At 40.2% G+C, this 17737-nt stretch overlaps 2 protein-coding genes and 1 long non-coding RNA gene across 4 annotated transcripts; 2 read left to right on the plus strand and 1 right to left on the minus strand.

Annotated features, from left to right (window-relative positions):
• Positions 1–460: 460 nt before the first annotated feature.
• On the minus strand, positions 461–7229 carry ubqln4 (ubiquilin 4). The gene is made up of 7 exons (XM_040118699.1): positions 7027–7229; positions 5210–5361; positions 4983–5122; positions 3844–4106; positions 3552–3667; positions 2672–2825; positions 461–1811 (listed from the first exon to the last, which is right to left on the minus strand). Exons 1-7 carry the CDS (start codon positions 7171–7173, stop codon positions 1671–1673), a joined length of 1113 nt encoding a protein of 370 aa, XP_039974633.1. The 5' UTR covers positions 7174–7229; the 3' UTR covers positions 461–1670.
• Positions 6801–10301, plus strand: LOC120784697 (1-phosphatidylinositol phosphodiesterase-like). Of its 2 annotated transcripts, XM_040118700.1 has the most exons (4): positions 6801–6882; positions 8565–8657; positions 8820–8893; positions 9008–10301. In XM_040118700.1, the coding sequence occupies exons 3-4, from the start codon at positions 8841–8843 to the stop codon at positions 9852–9854; spliced, it is 900 nt and encodes a 299-aa protein (XP_039974634.1). In that variant the 5' UTR covers positions 6801–6882; positions 8565–8657; positions 8820–8840; the 3' UTR covers positions 9855–10301. The 2 variants fall into 2 exon arrangements, with proteins under 2 accessions (XP_039974634.1, XP_039974635.1); XM_040118701.1 differs by lacking the exon at positions 6801–6882 and having other exon boundaries at positions 8522–8657.
• Positions 10302–14370: 4069 nt separating this feature from the next.
• On the plus strand, positions 14371–17415 carry LOC120784698. The gene is made up of 3 exons (XR_005706476.1): positions 14371–14460; positions 15662–15718; positions 17143–17415. It is a non-coding gene; the product is annotated as an uncharacterized LOC120784698 (long non-coding RNA).
• The last annotated feature ends 322 nt before the right edge of the window (positions 17416–17737 follow it).

A 17737-nucleotide genomic window follows, 5' to 3' on the forward strand; every position in this document is an offset into this window, starting at 1 on the left:
GCTGTAAGATTTCTAAAGTTATATATTAAAATTTACAGCATAACCTTTCAGAATACAGAACCGCGTAAGGCTAGAAGAAGATACACTTTGAAAAGGAGCAATGGCAACAAATAGGTCATTTAACTTTTAATACTTATAAGAATTGTGTACTTAGATTTTAAAGAGACAATAAAGACTTCTGGGGTTACTGAAACATCTATGGCATTACTGCATTTACTCAATTTCATTTCTCTCTTCATGGCTGCACAAAACTGTCAAGATTTGAGTTGTGTGGGGTGGTTATATAACTATTAAGACATTTCAGATGTCCCTGGAAGTAGCAAGTAACTTGTCACAGACCAAAAAAACGCACTGTACCCACAAAAGAAAATTCCAGTCAAGGGGTTAAATTCAACCCATCATCTTCCAAACTGCAAATGTCAGAGTAATTTATTCACACCTACAAAGAATAGACAAGAAATATTGCAAGTCATTTATTTGGTTGAAAAACAGTCCATATGTAGACATAAAACCATAGATTCCATGTATCATTTTGAAATATATTTGCAGATACCAACAGTTGTATTTAGGCACTACATTGCTTGTATGGAAATACACAGCCATTTTATTGTAAAAATGGCTTTTCATTCTTAATCAGTAATAATCATAATCAGATGGAAATTACTGTTCTGGCTAATTCTTTGAATGAAAAACCTGAGAAATCAGACAAAGTCTGGAAATCCAGTATTGTAATAATATAATTTGGCAATGCTGCTGGCAATGGCGTAATGTATAACAGAGATATTAAAGGGATACGTGCCTGGGTATCGCAAGATTTTTCAAGTTTTCCTCTGCAGTTTATATTGTCATATCGACCGACCCTATTCTAGACCTATAATAGCCTTGGTCCTACAACCTGAAAACTTTCACTTTTTGCTCCTCCTGAAAACATTTAGGCAGCAGTCACAACCGTACAAATAAGATGAAGTACTTAGAACAGTTTGTGTAAAGAATCTGTCAGGATTTAAAAAAAAAAAAATTAAAAATTAAAAAATTAAAAACTAAGTGAAGACATAACTTAATAAATACAGATCAATCAAGCAACAGTAAGGCTCAAGGGTAGGGGGAAAAAAAAAAAAAGAAAAAAAAAGAATCATGTTAAAAACAAGCTGGTTGTCCTGACAGAAAAGACAAAGGAACATCATCCAACCTACTGCAACAACACCCTGATTCAAAACTCTCTAACGTCACCACATAGATACACTCTGTTAGAATTAAATAATGTAAAAACAGGTATTTAATGTTAATTTCTTGGTAACCTCATGCAGAAGTCAAGTGAAGGAGCACTTGTCATGACAGAATTCCCCTCCGGCTGCACTGGCAGGAGAAACACAGTGGCAATGATAGTCGTGGTTGGATTCCACAATAACAGTACTGCTAAGACTAACCGTGTTGGAGACTCAAACTGGCAACACTCTTCCTCAACCTCTCTTTTTATCCTTATGATTTACAGATCAGCTGAAGCGATTAAAAGTGACAGGTACACCCCCTAGTCTATCTGGGGGTGAGCTCAGACTTAAATGTAACGGAGGACACTGCATTCATTTATTTTATTAATATATATATTTTTTAATCTCCCATGCCAGTCCCCAACTCTACTAGTCCTCCACCCTCAACCCCAGCTGAGTGAGTTAGGCCAGTAGTCTCTCAATGGCTGCGTTGACATCCCCTCCTGTGGCGATGAGTGCCTGCAGGTTGGCTTCGCGGTTGATGAAGCCCATGGCGTTGAGCTGGTCAAGCTGTTGCTGGAAACGAACCTCCGGGGTCTGAAGCTGCGACGGAAGAGAAGACGCATGAAGTCAGACACTGAGATTGTGATTACCGCCTTTATCTGGTGATATTTCACCCAATGTTTCTTTGTACTTATACCAGCTGATTTTGACACATTTGTTTTTTCCAAATATAATCGAACCGACATCCCGCACACTAGGTTTTAACTCTGCTTACAGTGCTCCCACTTCTTGCACCAAAACAGAGACAAACTCATCCTCTCGCACAATGTCACATATTGAGCGATAGAATTTTTTGCCTTAAAAAAAACCAACAGTAGAGCCATTCAACTGTCATTAACTTACATTTTTACTGAATTTTAAAGCGCTTTTATCACTGAAACTTTCTGTCACTTCATTTGCCTTCAGTAATTACACTTCAACTGACACTTCAGACAAAAGATGAAGTGTCAGTTCTCGTAACTACCACAACTTCCACTGTTCATACACAATTTACTCTCAAATGCTATCAGTGATTACACTTCAGCTGATAATTTCTTTCAGTTTATGCACTTGAAATCATTTATTTCAGAACATCCACTTCAACTGACACGTCCACTGTTTGGCCCTCAACTGACACTTCATTTTAACTCACTGTGTAGTCTTGAAATGAATCTTCAGCTTCATTCAGTGCTAATTTATTTTTCCTCAGCGCCTGCATTTTAAGTGGCATCTGAACTTCTTTCACTAACTGTATTTTCAGTTCCTCTTCAAATTAAACTTCTTCCAGTATTTCAGCTGTTTCAGATGTTCCTACTGCACATTCTCAGCAGCACGCACATTTTCTTCAGAAAATGTAACCTTTTCTAGTTCAACTTTAATATCACATTAATATTATCAAACTACATTGAGATGAAACATACTGATGCTCCCCCGCCCGAAAACATCTGTAACATCTGCTGCATGAGCTGTTGCTGTGAGGGACTGGATCCTGATGCCGCAGCAGGAGAGGGAGGCTGCGCTGGAGGGACACTGCCCCCTGTGGTTGGAGGAACTGTGAGGCCTCCTGGAGACAAACTAGAGGGGAAGGACACATCAAAAATGGGACAACTGTAGCAATTCAGAGGTTTCCTATACATTTTAGCTCAATATATTGTGACTTCAAATAGCTGATAATATTGTACAACTTCCACTACCAATATCTGCCAACTATCAAACTGAAATGTTTCAGTATACAGTATTATTCATGAGTTTACCATTTCTATATATAAATTAACCTAAAACTACACGTGTAAATGCTAGACACCGGAGATAAACAATATCATGTTGAAACATGGCCGCTTTAAATACTGGTGAGAGAGTAACCCCTCTTTAAGTTAACTGCCTAGAAATGATGTAAAGTGATACTTTAAAATTGAACACCGCATGCTTGTATTTACCAGCTATTCTTTCCCTGCACTGAAGTTTTGGTTTGTGGTTTTCTATGGTCAGAACAGTTCCCATATTCATTGTAAGAATTTTATTGTGACAAACAAAGCTCTGCTTTCTGATTTAGTCTGGTAAAACTGGCAGATTCTTTACACAAATATATTGTAAACTGCTCAATTAAACACTGGACTGGTTAAAAAAAAAATACAAAATTTCAATGACTTATTCTAAACTTGTGTTATTTTTCTTTTCATGATTTAAATGACTGAAGGAATTCTGATTAATTTCCGAGAAGACTGCCAGATTAACACAATTGTGCAGGCTTCGAGTATTTGACTTAGAGAAAACAATGTACATCGGAGGTGTAACTGGTACCTGGACATGAAACCTGGGACTTCGGCCTGTAATGTCTGCAGACCCTGTTGGATCTGTATGAGGGCCTGCATGGCCCTGGGGTTGGTCAGCATAGAAAGTGTTTCGGGATTCTGCATCTGCTCAATGACAAACATGACATAAGTCATTTATAAACCCCACAAAGCCCCGAGAGTCCTCAACAATTATATTTCTTTTATTTTATGCACAAATATAACAATTTCGATATCTGCATACAGTCCCTACTGAGCATTATAAATGTTTCAGGGCCATAACATGAACGCTCTGCTCTGACCTGTCTCATGAGGTCAGGGTTGCTGAAAACACGGGAGACGTCAGGGTTTCGTTCCATGAGCTGCTGCATCTGAGGATTGCCGGCAAACATCTGTCTCATCAGGTCTGGGTTGGACATCATGTTCTGAACCAGCGGGTTCCCCATGAGCTGCGACAGCATCTGTGGGTTGGACATCAGCTGCCTCTGCACCTGCTGCTGCATCTCCATGAAGTTGGAGGAACCCATGCCGAGACCTAACAAGCCAGAGAGGTCACCGAGCCCACCTGAGGAGGAGGAACGCAGCTAGAGATTAGTTCCTGGCAGGTATGTGGGCCTGTTGACGAACTGCCACATGGTTGCTTTTTAGCGTATTTTGCTATGGAATTTATGGAATTGCGCTGGTCCTCCTAAATATTGTATGTATGCTGTCACTCAAACAACTTTTTAAATTTCTACATTCATTATGTATTCTTTCCAAATGCCTGCGTGGAAATGGAGTTACTGAAAATTGGGGTTTATTTTAAGTGTGAATGTACAATCATATAAATTCATAAACCTGACTTCCCTACTCGAAAGTTGGCTCGTGAATGCAATGCTATTTTGGAACCAGCTCTCAAATGTCTAATGTTGGAGCTTCCCACCAGCACATCAACAACCGTCATCCCAAACCTTAGGCTTGACCAATGATGATGAAATGCCTTTGAAACACATTATATGGCAATGGCTTGATGTCATACTTTGTGTATATAGTAGTGATTTTCTTTCAAAATGTAGGCTCATAATGTGTACAGTGTCTGATCTTTTATGCATTTGTTCTTGAGACCCTTTGTGCAAGACAAATTCCCTCTAACTTAGAGAAAGAAAGTAGGTCAGACGGGGAGAAAAAAAAAAATCTGGATTCAGATGTTGTCTTTCCACAATGTGGATTTGTGGTAAATCCTACCTGACAATCTCGTGTAATTATTTTTAATTTGCGACGCACTGTATATTCATCTTCTGCTCACTGTCCCTCTTGAGAACGAGGGACGGTCTTACTTCGCTACCTGTTGCTACTCTAATTACTCTTGCATAATCTATGCGACAAGAATCACAAAAATTAAAAACTCACTGCAGTGCAAAAGGCAACAAAGTCCATTTTTAAAATAATAATACATTCTTACTCATTGCATTAGCAGCTTGTGTTGGTGTTTGACTCGTGTCAACTCTTGTGCCGCCTGCTACAGAGGGGTTGGTGCTGCCGGTGTTTTGTTGAGGTGGTGCAGCGCTGGAACTCGTCTGAGATGCACTGCCACCTGTTGATCTTAAGAGAAAGCGACCATCAAATAAAACTCTTACCAGGCATAAGCTTTACCTCTTAACATACACACATCTCATGAATTGGACTTACTTTGGGGCCGTCCTGATAACAAGATGAACCGTGTGCCCATCTTTGATACCATGCTGCTTCAAAGTATCACCATCCTTTAGAATCTTTCCAGTAAATATCAGCACCAGCTGGTCCTGCTTGGCCTCGAACCTTTTGGACACCTCCTGTTTAAACTTGACAAACGAAACAAGAGCAAAGGCAAAGTGAGCAACCTGTCCAGACGTTCCAAAAAGACTCTCAGGTTTACTGTGTGTCAGTAGGTTTTTGGTGATTTGATTAGCTGCTACTTTGTTTGGGAATCTGCTCCAGTTAAGTACAATATAAACTGGGTCCTGCCTTATTATATAATGTTATTTTAGTTACATATACTGTGCCCTCATGGTGCTTATTCCTAAATAAATATGTACTTCAGCTAATTACCACAAAGTGACCCACTGAAAAAAAAAAAAAAAAAACATGGAGTCAGGTAGTATTCATGCAGGAGTATGCAGGAGTACTGGTTGGTTTCTCGATCTTTGTGCAAAATATAGCTAATGAAAACTGCCATCTATAGTGTGCAGCTGAGGCCAGACAGCAAACTTTGTGCTCTAGGGCCCCAAAACAGGTTAATCCGGCCATGCAAGTACAAAAGGGATTGGTCACAGAAGTTAAGCCATCAGTTAGTGTAAAAAGGCCGACAAACTGCTTCACACACCAGTATCAAAGCGCGGCCGATCATTATCAGCCATTAGGTTTGCTTGTTGGTAATCTTGGTCAACACCCATCTGCTAGAGATAGGTTCGCCTATCAGCGACCTGTCCCTTTGACCGGTGGACAGATAATGTAAAATATGTCAATATGGCTTTTGAGCAAACCGAACAAACACGCATTTCACTGCAACGACAGGGATGTGGTCACCGTTGGTTACCACCGCACCGGAGTAACATTCAAAAGGTCGCCGTGTACCACAACCTCCCTGTTGAGAATCTGATGTCGGCCACTGGCGGTCCACAGACCCGTGATGTGGTCTGACCCGAACCCGCAACCATAAGTAAGAGGATAAGAAAAATATTCCGGCCGCCAACTCATTTCTTGTCTATATGGCTAATAAAACACCGAGTATCGAGCTTCTGGGTTTTTCCAAACACGATCTTTTACAGAAACTGATGGTGTTACCTCTGTGGCTTGAATGTACGCAAATATTGGGAGGCACAAGACGTTAGCAATTTCTACCTGCTATCCTAGCGGCAAGTTTCATCTACAAATGATCTCACAAATATCTCTTGTCTGCCAGCAATAACAAAATGTTTGACTGCGGCGAAAACAACGTTTAAAACCAGTATTTCCAGTGAATGCGGTAGAGGCCTGACACACCTACGCAGTGGACTTAGCGTAAGCTACACCGTGGAAGAAGCGTTGAGCATAGCCGCACAGTTTGGGGAAAATAATGGATCTGAACGTTTGCTTTGTCCCAGACAACCATCTTATTATTGCGGACAGATAATCTGCGTCTACGAGACCTCAAAAATACACCCGAAGTCACAGTCCGCTGTTGAATAACAGTTAAAAAAAAAAAAAGAACGTTTTGACCTTTTACCGATTTTTTCGGGGCCACGCTTTGAGAAAGAATTAGCGAGTAACGTACGGATGGCTGAGAAGTCACAAATGGGGCTACATTAGATGCGTTTTAATTAGTCAACGACAAATACACAAAGGTAAAATACGATTTAACGTGATCATAACTTTATAACTTGAAGTTAAACTGTAAACAAACTGTTGGGGGATAACTCAGGTAAAGCTAGCAAACTTCGTAGCATGACTTCCGCTACCAGATGTTGGAAAAACGTAGGTAAACGCACCTGGGCGACAGAGGAGTCCTCCGAAATCGCAATGTCCTCTTTTCCTTGAGGCGTTTTGACGGTGACCACAATCAACGACCCTCCGGGAGCAACATTTTTATTTACGTTAGTATCCTCTGTACGATCTGTGCCGCTATTCTCCGCCATCTTTAGTACTCCCCCTTCTTCTTTGTTATTCCCGACACAGTCAACGCTGCGTTGGCGTGTTGCTGCCACCTATCGATGGTTAGTTAAACAGTAGCTTTAAAATTTGGGGTAAAGTCCTGAATAATGGAGAAAATTAATTACTTTCATTTTATTATATTATTATTATTGATATTGTCAAGAAAGCGCCACAAATTACAGTTTTCCAAATGACCATACAGTTGAATCAGCACCTCTCTGAAACAGTTTCAACACAAGGTGAACCTTATGAGGGCAGGATCTATTGCAGGACTGTCATCTTAAACTGCCTTAGTTTTAGCCAGGTGTACCTAATAAACCTGCAACTGAGTATAGTTACTAATTATTTAAGATATTTTTATTTTACACACAAAATATTTGACCAGTTTCTAAAATATGATGCATTGTATTGCTTTCACGGAAGTAAAGGATCTGAATATTCTTCCACCGCTGCCCCTTACACATATTTTTACGATCCTTGTAATTTCATGGCCTTGATTTTGAAATGTATTACTGATTCTTGTAATTTCTTCTTTAGATATTTCTTATGATATATTTTAAATATACTGTATATTATTCATTTCTACCTAACTGTGTTTCCAGTTACATGATACAGTACATGCTGCATGGAATCATTGGAGGAAGACATACTCAGATTTTTTTTACTTGAGTAGAAATAACAACACCATAGTGTACAAAATACTGTAGTTTCTGTAGTATAAGTACTCACCACACAGAATGGCCTATTTCAGGGGAAATATATATTAGAGTATTTTATTGGATTACAATTATCAATGCATTAGTGTGAAAGCATGATCTTACTGTTGCAACTGGTAAAAGTGGTGCTACGGGTATCTAAACCTATAGTAATGCATTACTATAATAATACATTATTGTTTATTTGTTTGATATATTTTGTATTATTGATCAGAATCTGCAAAGTGAGTAGTCTTTAAAGTTATCAAATAAATTTAGTGGAGTAAAATGTTAATTATATTTGCCTCTGAAGTGCATAAAATAGCCTAAAATGTAAGTACTCAATTAAAGTAAAAGTATCCCAAAATTGTACTAAAGTACAGTACTTGAGTAAATGTACTTTTTTACTTTCCACCGCCACATGTTTTTGCTCCTTTTGCTCTCATGGTACTGTTTAGTCATCTTTTTTCTTTCTTTTTCTTTTTTCTTTTTTATTTGGTGCAGATAAATGCACTTGAGATTTCTCCAGTTAGAGATCAAATCTAATCTGACTCAGTTTCGTTTCCATTAAAGGGACCCACCTTCTCAAACACTGATTGTTCCTAGCACAACCTGTACAAAGAATAATCAGTCTGGTTCATACAGCTGATAATCGTGGTCCACGCCTTGAATTTTTATAGATAACTAAGCAATATAAAATGGATGGATTTCTTGGTGTGCTGTCTACATCTGACCCTTGCAGCGGTTTGCTCTGAAATCCTCCTGGCTCCACGGTATAGTAGAAAATTGTTAAATTGTTAAAATTGTTAGCTGACACATCCATGTGTATACTTAGCTTGGACACTAGTAGTGTATCCATGCTTGTCTTTGATTTAAAATTAGTGAGTTTTTGTTCTGATAAGTGCATCATTTTTCATTGACACATCCTTTGCTAGATTGCTCATATTTCTGCAAGTATGGAGGGGGGTCACAAGCGTCTGCTTTTCACCCATATTTTGCTGTCTGTCATGTAAGTATAATATGAAAGTTTTGCAAGTAAAATATAAGAATAGATTGTTTTTAGGCTGTAATTCTGTGGCAGTGGAGTTATTGTAACGCCCAAAATCTTCTCCTAAATCATTAGCTTTTTGTGCCACGGCAAAGACCTTTTCTTCAGTGACAATGGAAACCTCGCACTCCCCGAGTCCTACAATATTCCGTGGATGGCAGGCATTGAGGATTTCCGCACCCTATCTCTCCTCACCATCCCTGGTACCCACGACAGCATGGCCTTCTACGGAGGCCCAGAGGTCGAATGCCAGGCTCTCCCCCTGAAGGATCAGCTGAGGGCCGGCATTCGTTTTCTGGATCTCAAAGTGTTTGCGCTGTTTGACACCCTCTACGTTATGCACGGGGTGATGTACGAGCGTAGCACTTTCAAGGAGGTCCTAGACACAGTTAGAACTTTCCTGGCAGAGTTTCAGAGCGAGGCTGTTCTCATTAGAGTGAAACCACTGTCTTTTGAGCAGGACACAGCCAATCACATGGTGCAGAGCCTGATTGGCAACGACCAAAATGTCTGGGTGAGCTCTGGAATGCCAAATATGGGTCAAGTCAGGGGGAAAATAGTCTTTTTGCAGAAGAACACCTTCACAATAGGAATCCCCCTTCTAGAGACAAATGGGAACGGTAAAACCAAAATTAAAAATGTTGCAGATAAAGACAACACAATAATAAAACAGCTGAACGAAGCCACTGAATTCTGTGGAGGTGATAATGCTGTTTTGACCTACACTAGTGGCCATGGCTTTGGTGCCCTCTGGGGAATATTTCAGACTCCAAAGAGAGTGGCTGAACGGGTGGACCCATGGCTCAATGATTACCTGAGACAGTTTTACCCTAATCACCCCAGACCATGCTTTGGGATCATTGCCATGGACTTCCCTGGCATTGACCTCATTCAGACTGTTAGAAATTTAAACAAGTGGTAGAGGTTAGGTAGCTATGCACACTGTGTCCCATGTGTTTGAGAGGTTCAGAGCTTAAACCTGATGGATGCCTTACTATGAAATCCTCCCTGTATCTTTCCTATCACTCTTCATTTTACACACTTGGATGAAGCAGAAATTTCTTGTAACCCAAACCTGATTCTCTCCCCGTCATTGTCATTTGAATCCTGAATCCTGTGTAATTTTTGGAACCAGCATGTGCCACTAACAGTATCTGACCATGATTATGAGAGAAATAAAATTTTATTTTATTGCACCCTCACTTTCTCTGAAGCCTTTGTTGTTCTGTGATCTTGCAACTCAGTGACTTTGCATGTAACTTAATGCTGTCTAGATGTGATCCTTGTAAACACAGTGCTGGAGTTAGTCTTAGTACGTAAGTAAAAGTCACAATAACACAATGTGAAATTCCTCTATTACAAGTAAAACTAAGCAAAAGGCAAACAAAAAGTAAAACTCTTTACATATCATGGTCACAGTTGTTTAAAAAATGTGATAGGTCCTTATAAAAAGGTTTGTGTATGTTATGAAGTATAAAAAATGAATATTGGTTGATAAATCTTTATCGGATTTTTGTAATTCTCAAATATAAATTAACAAACATACAGCATTGGTTGGGCTGTAGTTTCTGCTAGAGCTGTCATCTGTCAAGACATCATATTTACTTATTCATTTTCAGCACATTTCAGACATCACCTGACGCCAGCGCAACACTTTTGACCGGCTTCACGTCACATCATCAGAGCTGTCAGTTTTCTAAAGACTGATTCCCATATGTGTGATACAATATCTTTACATTTTTCTGTTCTTATTTCTGTTTCAATATATTTTATTATTGTTACAGTTGTGAGGCGCAGGCACTGACATCATAATCAGCATCACAACACATTTTATACAGACATGATTAAATGAAGGGGATAAAAAAAATATACAAAAACAGGAACAAAAAAGAAAATTCACTTCACGAAGGTACCAACAAAAAATTGCTAATATTACATATGATCACCTTTCAAGTAAGTTAGGAAGGGGAACCAAGTTCCGACAGAGTCCTCTTGTTTTTATTTTTTTAATGCATTTTTTATCTGAAGTAGTGTATTTGTCACTTCTGCAAGCCACTGCGTCACTCTACACACTAGTTTTTTTTCGTCAAAATTTTCTCCGGGTGGTGGAGTTTTGCTGGAGGAATTTGGGCTCCTGACCTCTAAACTTCTGGCTACAGCCCTGCACATCACGGCCATCTTTTCTCTGTTTTAGGTTGTAAGAGTAGCATATGAATAAAAATCACCCCGGAGTACATTTTTATTTGTGTTTAGCTGAATGATCAGGAAAGGGTTAAGTTTTCCAAATTTTTTAATTTTTTTTTGTTTTGTTATTACTTCCAGACAAGGGGAAGTTCTTCTGGTAACATCCTGGGATCAGCTCCTCTCCTCCTCTTCCAGAAAACAACTGCGCAACAAGGTTAAAATCAGCCAGATTTTTTTTTTTTTTTTAGCTTCTCGTTGCATAACTTGTATAAACTGGTAAGTCTTTCTGTTTCAGTTTTTCCAAGTCATTCCATTCGCACGAGAAGTGGGGTGTGTTCAAGTGTTAGTAGGTACTTTATTGATCCTGGGGTGAAATTACTTTTCCACAGCAGCAGCAGCAGCACACACAGGAAACAGTACAACACAACATAACACAACACAACACAACACAACACAATATGAGTGAGTGACTAATGGCAGAACAAAATATACAGTCGGGTGTGTAAGTATTTGGACAGTGACATGATTCTGTACTTTTGCCTCTGTGCACCACCACGATGGATCTGAAGCCATCAAGATGTGACTGAAGTGTAGGCTTTCAGCTTTAATTTTAAGTTAACTGTTTAGGAACAGCAGCCATTTTAATACCTAGTCCCTACATTTTAAGAGGCCCAAAAGTAATTGGACAAACCAACATAATAATAAATATAAGGATTATTTTTAATACTTGAATGAAAATCCTTTGCGGTCAGTGACTGCATGATGTCTGAAACCCATGCACATCAGCAAATGCTGGGTTTCCTCCCTTGAGATGCTTTGCCAGGCCTTTACTGCAGCCGCCTTCAGTTGCTGCTTGTCTGTGGGTCTTTCTGCCCTCAGTTTTGTCTTCAGTAAGTTAAAAGCAGGGTCAATTGGGTTGAGGTCATGTAGGCGATTGAAGAATATTCAATTTCTTTGCCTTGAGAAGCCCCTTGGGTTGCTTTTGCAGTATGTTTTGGGTCATTATCCATCTGTACAGAGAGGCACCGTCCTATCAGTTCTGCAGCATTTGGCTGAACCTGAGCAGATAGTACAGCCCTGTACACTTCAGAATTCATCCTGCTACTTCTATCAGCAGTCACATCATGAATAAACACCAGTGACCCAGTTCCACTGGCAGCCATACGTGGCCATTGCCATAACACTGCCTCCAACATGTTTGACAGATCACGTGGTTGCTTTGGATCACGAGCCGTTCCTTTCCTTCTCCATACTCTTCTCTTCTCATCATTCTGGTACAAGTCAATCTTGGTTTCATCTGTCCAAAGAATCTTGTTCCAGAGCTGGGCAGGCTCTTTTAGGTGTTTTCTGGTAAAGTCTAATCTGGCCTCCCTGTTCTTGTTACGAGTGGTTTGCACCTTGTGGTAAACCCTCTGTATTTACATTCATGATGGTGTCTCTTGATTGTAGAATCTGACAATGATACGCCTACGTCCTGTAGAGTGTTCTTGACCTGGCTAGATGTCATTAAAGTGTTTTTCTGCGATCATCCACTTTAGTTGTCTTCTGTGGTCGCCCAGGCCTTTTGGTGTTGCTGAGCTCACCAGTGCATTCATTCTTTTTAAGAATGTACCAAACTGCAGATCTGGCCACTCCTAAAGTTTCTGCAATCTGCCTGGTAGGTTTGTTTTGTTTTTTCAGCCAAGCGATGGCCTCCTTCACTTGCATCTACACCTCTTTTTGTTGAAACTCTTTTTGTTGATTCAACCGTATGGTCATTTTGGAGGCTGTAGTTAGTTGTTGGATTGTATTACTGTGGACTGTTATTTTAGACTGCATTAGTTTTAGATATGTGTACCTAAAAAAAACTAGTGTATCTGCCTGAGCTAACGTTAAAAATTGGATTACGAAATATCAGCTAGCCTTATGTTGTCTGCTGCACTTTGGATAGTCCAGCCATTTAGTATTGGGCTACCATAAAGTTGGGACTCACATGAGGCGAATTTAAAAAAGAACAGCCACAATCAAAGTAGTAGAGCCTGTGATATCCTCACTTTTAGTTCCTAGTGTTGGTCAAGCTCTAAAAAGGCTGAATTGTACTATTCCCAAAATGCAACTTGATAGCCTTTTTCAAAAAAAATTCCTTCCTAAGCCATTAGACATTATATCCATCAGTCTATCAACACAATGAAATCCATAGACTCAATATTTTTCATTTTTGAAAGTAACTGGACATATTGCAGTTCTTAAAAAGATATATTTCTTTAATAGTTACAGTACATCATATATGATTCACCATGTTATGCACTATAGTGGAAACTGCAGTTAGGGCTTTGGTGACTCTGCAGTGAGTGTACCAGCAAATAACTCCCAAGTTCATTACCAAAACAGCCATTTCACACAGCTGTGGCCGTGTAGCATCAAATTGGAGAAAGGTAATTGTCTATGTGAAATGGCGGATCAGGGGGAATAAGACAGAAACCCGCAAACAAACTTAAACGTAAAGATTCAGCAACTGTTTTATGGCAAAGAATCAGCAACAGAAACGTTAACCTGATTCAGCAAAAGTTTATGTGCTGTCTTGTCTCTTTCAGTCTCAGGCAGGATGTCTATCTCCATGACCAAAGCTGATGGCGTCTCCGTCTTGACTTTGACCTCTGACCCCCAAAGTACTTGGCCTCCAGTGTGCCAAATCCTCAAGGTCCTTTGCTACAAACCCTGTGCGCTGCAGCGTGTCTCAGTACCGTAGGAGGGTCCAAAGCACGTCTCAGTCAGCACTGGGGGTGAGTTACAGCCTCATATGTTTTACATTGCGCGGTGAACTTAGGGTTTCAATCATTTGTACACAACACTGCAATTTTTATCCGTCCCCACTCAATTCTGATTCGAGTACAAAATATTTTGGTGGTATGATTTAACTGAAAACACACTGTTGTTCTGCTGACCAAATTTTACAGTCATTACAATCACCTTACAGTCACACTGTCACTGTACGAGAGTTGTTTAAAAGAGTTTTTCCATTACACTGTCATGGCTCTGTACCTGACTTGCCCAGCTTCTGGCAGTGCTCTGTTTTTAGGGGAACACTACATTTCGAAACCCCTGTGAAACTATGACGGACGAAGCGGTGCGGTATTTTCTGCACCACTTGGTCGATCTCCAGTTAACTTTAACAGTATCATCTGGTAACTTTAGCTATGCTGTACAGATGTTTGATTGCTCATACTGTGTTTCCTCCTCCACAGGCTCAGCACATTATGGTTGGGTAGCCAAACATCTGATTTGGAGCAATTCTTTTGGGCAGTTACGGTGGCGCTTGGTGGCAAATGGACCACACCTTGTTTCCTTTCCGGTTTGGAGCAATGGTAAGCACGCTAACGCTGGATTTGTGGCTTTTATATTTTTTTTTCAAAAAAATGTTCTTCTGTGTCATAACTAAAATAAAACAGAATTTTCCTCCAAAACATATTAGTATTGGAGCTGTTCAGTTGATTCCAAGGGAATCCACCCAACGGCTTCTCTTGTACAGGACAGCCTGCATACAGCAACACGCTCTTGATCTCAATCTGAAGTGTAACATGCCATGAAACCCATAAAAATCGCTAACAAATTGCCAACTTGATATGATGGCTCTATGCGGCAAGTCAAAAAAATACCACGTGCACCAACAGCATCATGAACAGTAACAGGACTAATAAACATTATTTCAACAGTTGATGTGGCTGAGTCAAAGTGAAAAATGTCCTGTACTGTCTATGCCAACTCCTAAAAGTTGTTAAGAGATTAAATTAACCGTTTACCAAACCAATTCCCCACCTGCTGCCGTTTTATTATGACCTAGTAGAGATTCAACGCGTTACTGCCTTTCCTGCCTCATGTCCCGCCTGCAGGTTTCCTGCCTTTATCACTACATAACAAGCGACATGCCGACACAGCCAAGTTGAGCGCAGCCAATACACACAGCCCTCACTCTGGTTATGCAAGCCACACAAGGTTAAACCATCGTTCACGACAGCGGCATCCGCCCTTTCTCTCCTCGCCGTTCACTGCCTGAAAGCAACTTTAGTCTTGTTAAAAAGCAGAAAAACTACCGCCTTATGCCAGTCCACAGACCTCCATGTGACACTGAAGAGGTTTCTTCACCGAGAAGGCCCAAAAATATCTGAGGAGCTTTCTGCCAGAGAGCTGGGTAAGGCTGCACACGACTCACCCGGCTCCGACTCCTCCTCGGTCAGGTACAGCATTTACGCATATTGTTTCCTTCCACTGCCCGATAATATCCTCAGTCTAAGTCGGCTTGCCTATGCGCTGAAAAGCAGTTAAGAGTATCTGGGCTTCTTGGGTTCTGGAGAAGACTGTGATATTCTGCCTGGTCCATCTGTGTTTTGTTTTTGGACTTCTTTAACTCCAAGTTCTCAGTTGAAATTAATAAGTGCTAGCTGCTTAACATTAAATAACAAGGGTTACCTAGTTTCCCACATGGTGCTCAAAATAACATGTATGAATTTTCATTTAGTGTTTGTGGAAGAGTGGAGTTCAAAGATTTTGTTTTTGTCTCCTCTCCAGTTTGTGGCATTTGGCATCATATCCATTTTGTCTGAGAAGTACCCCAGTCCATGTCTGGTGAGTAGTTAAACTTTATAACATCCTCATGTTATCTTAGAAAGACTTTCATTTTATTGTCATCTCTTTTCCTTTATTTTTATTTTCAAGACGAATAAAATGAGAGATTACAACGTCACATATCACTCAAGAATATAGGCACCTACAGTGTCCCACAGGATTACAGTATATATTTTCATTGGAGGCGGTAGAATACAGGTTTAGTGTCTTGCCCCCTAGGCGCTTTGGCAGAGTTGCAGGGGACACCCCCTGTGGCTGTGGCTCGGGTGGTAGAGAGGGTTGTCCACTAACCAGAAGGTCGGTGGTTTGATCCCCGGCTCCTCCAGTCCTCATGTCGAAGTGTCCTTGGGCCAGACACTTAACCCCAAATTGCCTCTGATGTAACATCGGTGTGTGAATGTGCGTGTGTGTTTGTATAGAAAAGTGCTGTGAGAATGTGTGTGTGTGATTCGGTGAATGTGGCAGTAGTGTAAAGCGCTTTCAGTGGTCAATGGGACTAGAAAAAGCGCTACATATAAGTGCAGTCCATTTACCGATACCTGCCGACAAGCAGTTCCCACTGCAGGTGTACAAATCTGTCAGTGTGAAAGTGTGAGTGTGCTTCCAGTTTTGGTTCATTTGTGAATTCCTCGAGTGTACTGTGTGCTGTTCATTGCCTGGTGTGGTTTTGTGTTTGGTTTCATTCCAATTTTGTGAATAAACTGACAAGTCTTGTGCTTTCGGTCGTCGCCAGTGTGATTCTGAACGTGGAAGGAGTCGCTTTTGCCACTGCAGCCATCGCACTCTACATCATTAATATACTAAACCTAATGTCGTGGGGGATTTGTTCAAATGAAAATTCTGCATAGGGGTTCCTTTACAAGGCGACACTATCTCCTGAGGAGATCCTAATAAACGAGAAATGCAAGGGAGGCAACGCACCGTATCTGGTAAGTGTGTAAAAGGTCATTTGCGCAGTCAGAATGTAATCAATTATAGACATTGACTTAAAAGTTACCATCCGTGATTACTATATCCAGACTCCTAACAAGTGTATTACGCAGAACCTCTCAAAATAAGTTTACGACAGACTTTACAGAGGAAACAAAAGTGCTACAGTGATCGAGTCCATGTATTAATTAGTCCACCGACATAAAATCAATGCAAGTCATTAAAAACAATTTAGATAATCAGTTAATTGTTTGAGTGGTTTGTCAAGGAAAAAATGCCAGATGAGCCAGTTTAAGATCCTCAAACATGAGAATTTGGTGCATCATTGTTAACTGAGCGTTTTACCGTTTTGGGCTGTTGGGCAGATAAAACAAGACATTTTATGACGTCACCTTGGGCTCTGGAAAAATTAATTATAATTATATTTAATTAAAACAATCCACAAATGTGTTCAAAGATTTGAAAGGTAACGCTGTTTTTTCTTGTCCCACCAGATGCTCCTAAGACGCCTCAATGCTGTGCTGATTGTCCTTTCAGCCCCTGGAGCTCTGCGTCACCACCAGCTCTGCCATCTTGGGGATCAAGGCTCTGTGGAGCATTGAGGGAAGGCAGCAGGGAGAAAACAAGGTAGAGTATGCAAAATCATATCTTATTGTTAAACCTGTGTTTACCCAGGAAAGGATAACTGAACATGAATACATTTATTCTTTTTTCTTTTTATCCCACGTTTGAGGACTAATGAGCGAACAGGGCTAAAAGCTCATGAACCTCTGGTCCTAATCTCACTTTTTTTTTTTTTTTTTTTGCTTGCTTTTTTTTTTTTTTTATTACACATAGGTTGGGGTTTTTTGTTTTTGTTTCTGTTTCTTTATGCTAATGCCCGCTGCGCTGCCCGGCTCTAGCGTCATAGTTAGTGTACAGACATGAGAGTGGCATTGATCTTCTCCTCTTATAAAAGGTGGGGAAAAAAGTATTTAGCTGGTATTTCAACCCGGTTTCATGGCCAATCATCATCCTAGTGCAGTGACCTGCTTTAATTTGTCGTATTTCAAGATATAGGCACTGTTTTCTATTAAGTTTTTAAAAAAA

The sequence above is a fragment of the Xiphias gladius genome, chromosome 22 (genome assembly GCF_016859285.1).
Source record: "Xiphias gladius isolate SHS-SW01 ecotype Sanya breed wild chromosome 22, ASM1685928v1, whole genome shotgun sequence".
Lineage (NCBI taxonomy): Eukaryota > Metazoa > Chordata > Actinopteri > Istiophoriformes > Xiphiidae > Xiphias > Xiphias gladius.

Excerpts from the sequence above, each read along its gene's own strand:
- LOC120784697 (XM_040118700.1), top strand. The coding sequence starts at position 8,841 with ATGGAGGGGGGTCACAAGCGTCTGCTTTTCACCCATATTTTGCTGTCT. Across the intron at positions 8,894-9,007 it reads CATATTTTGCTGTCTGTCAT|CTTTTTGTGCCACGGCAAAG; the intron begins GTAAGTATAATA and ends CTAAATCATTAG.
- ubqln4 (XM_040118699.1), bottom strand. The coding sequence starts at position 7,173 with ATGGCGGAGAATAGCGGCACAGATCGTACAGAGGATACTAACGTAAAT. Across the intron at positions 5,123-5,209 it reads GTTATCAGGACGGCCCCAAA|ATCAACAGGTGGCAGTGCAT; the intron begins GTAAGTCCAATT and ends CTTTCTCTTAAG. Across the intron at positions 4,107-4,982 it reads ACAAGCTGCTAATGCAATGA|GTGGGCTCGGTGACCTCTCT; the intron begins GTAAGAATGTAT and ends CCTCCTCCTCAG.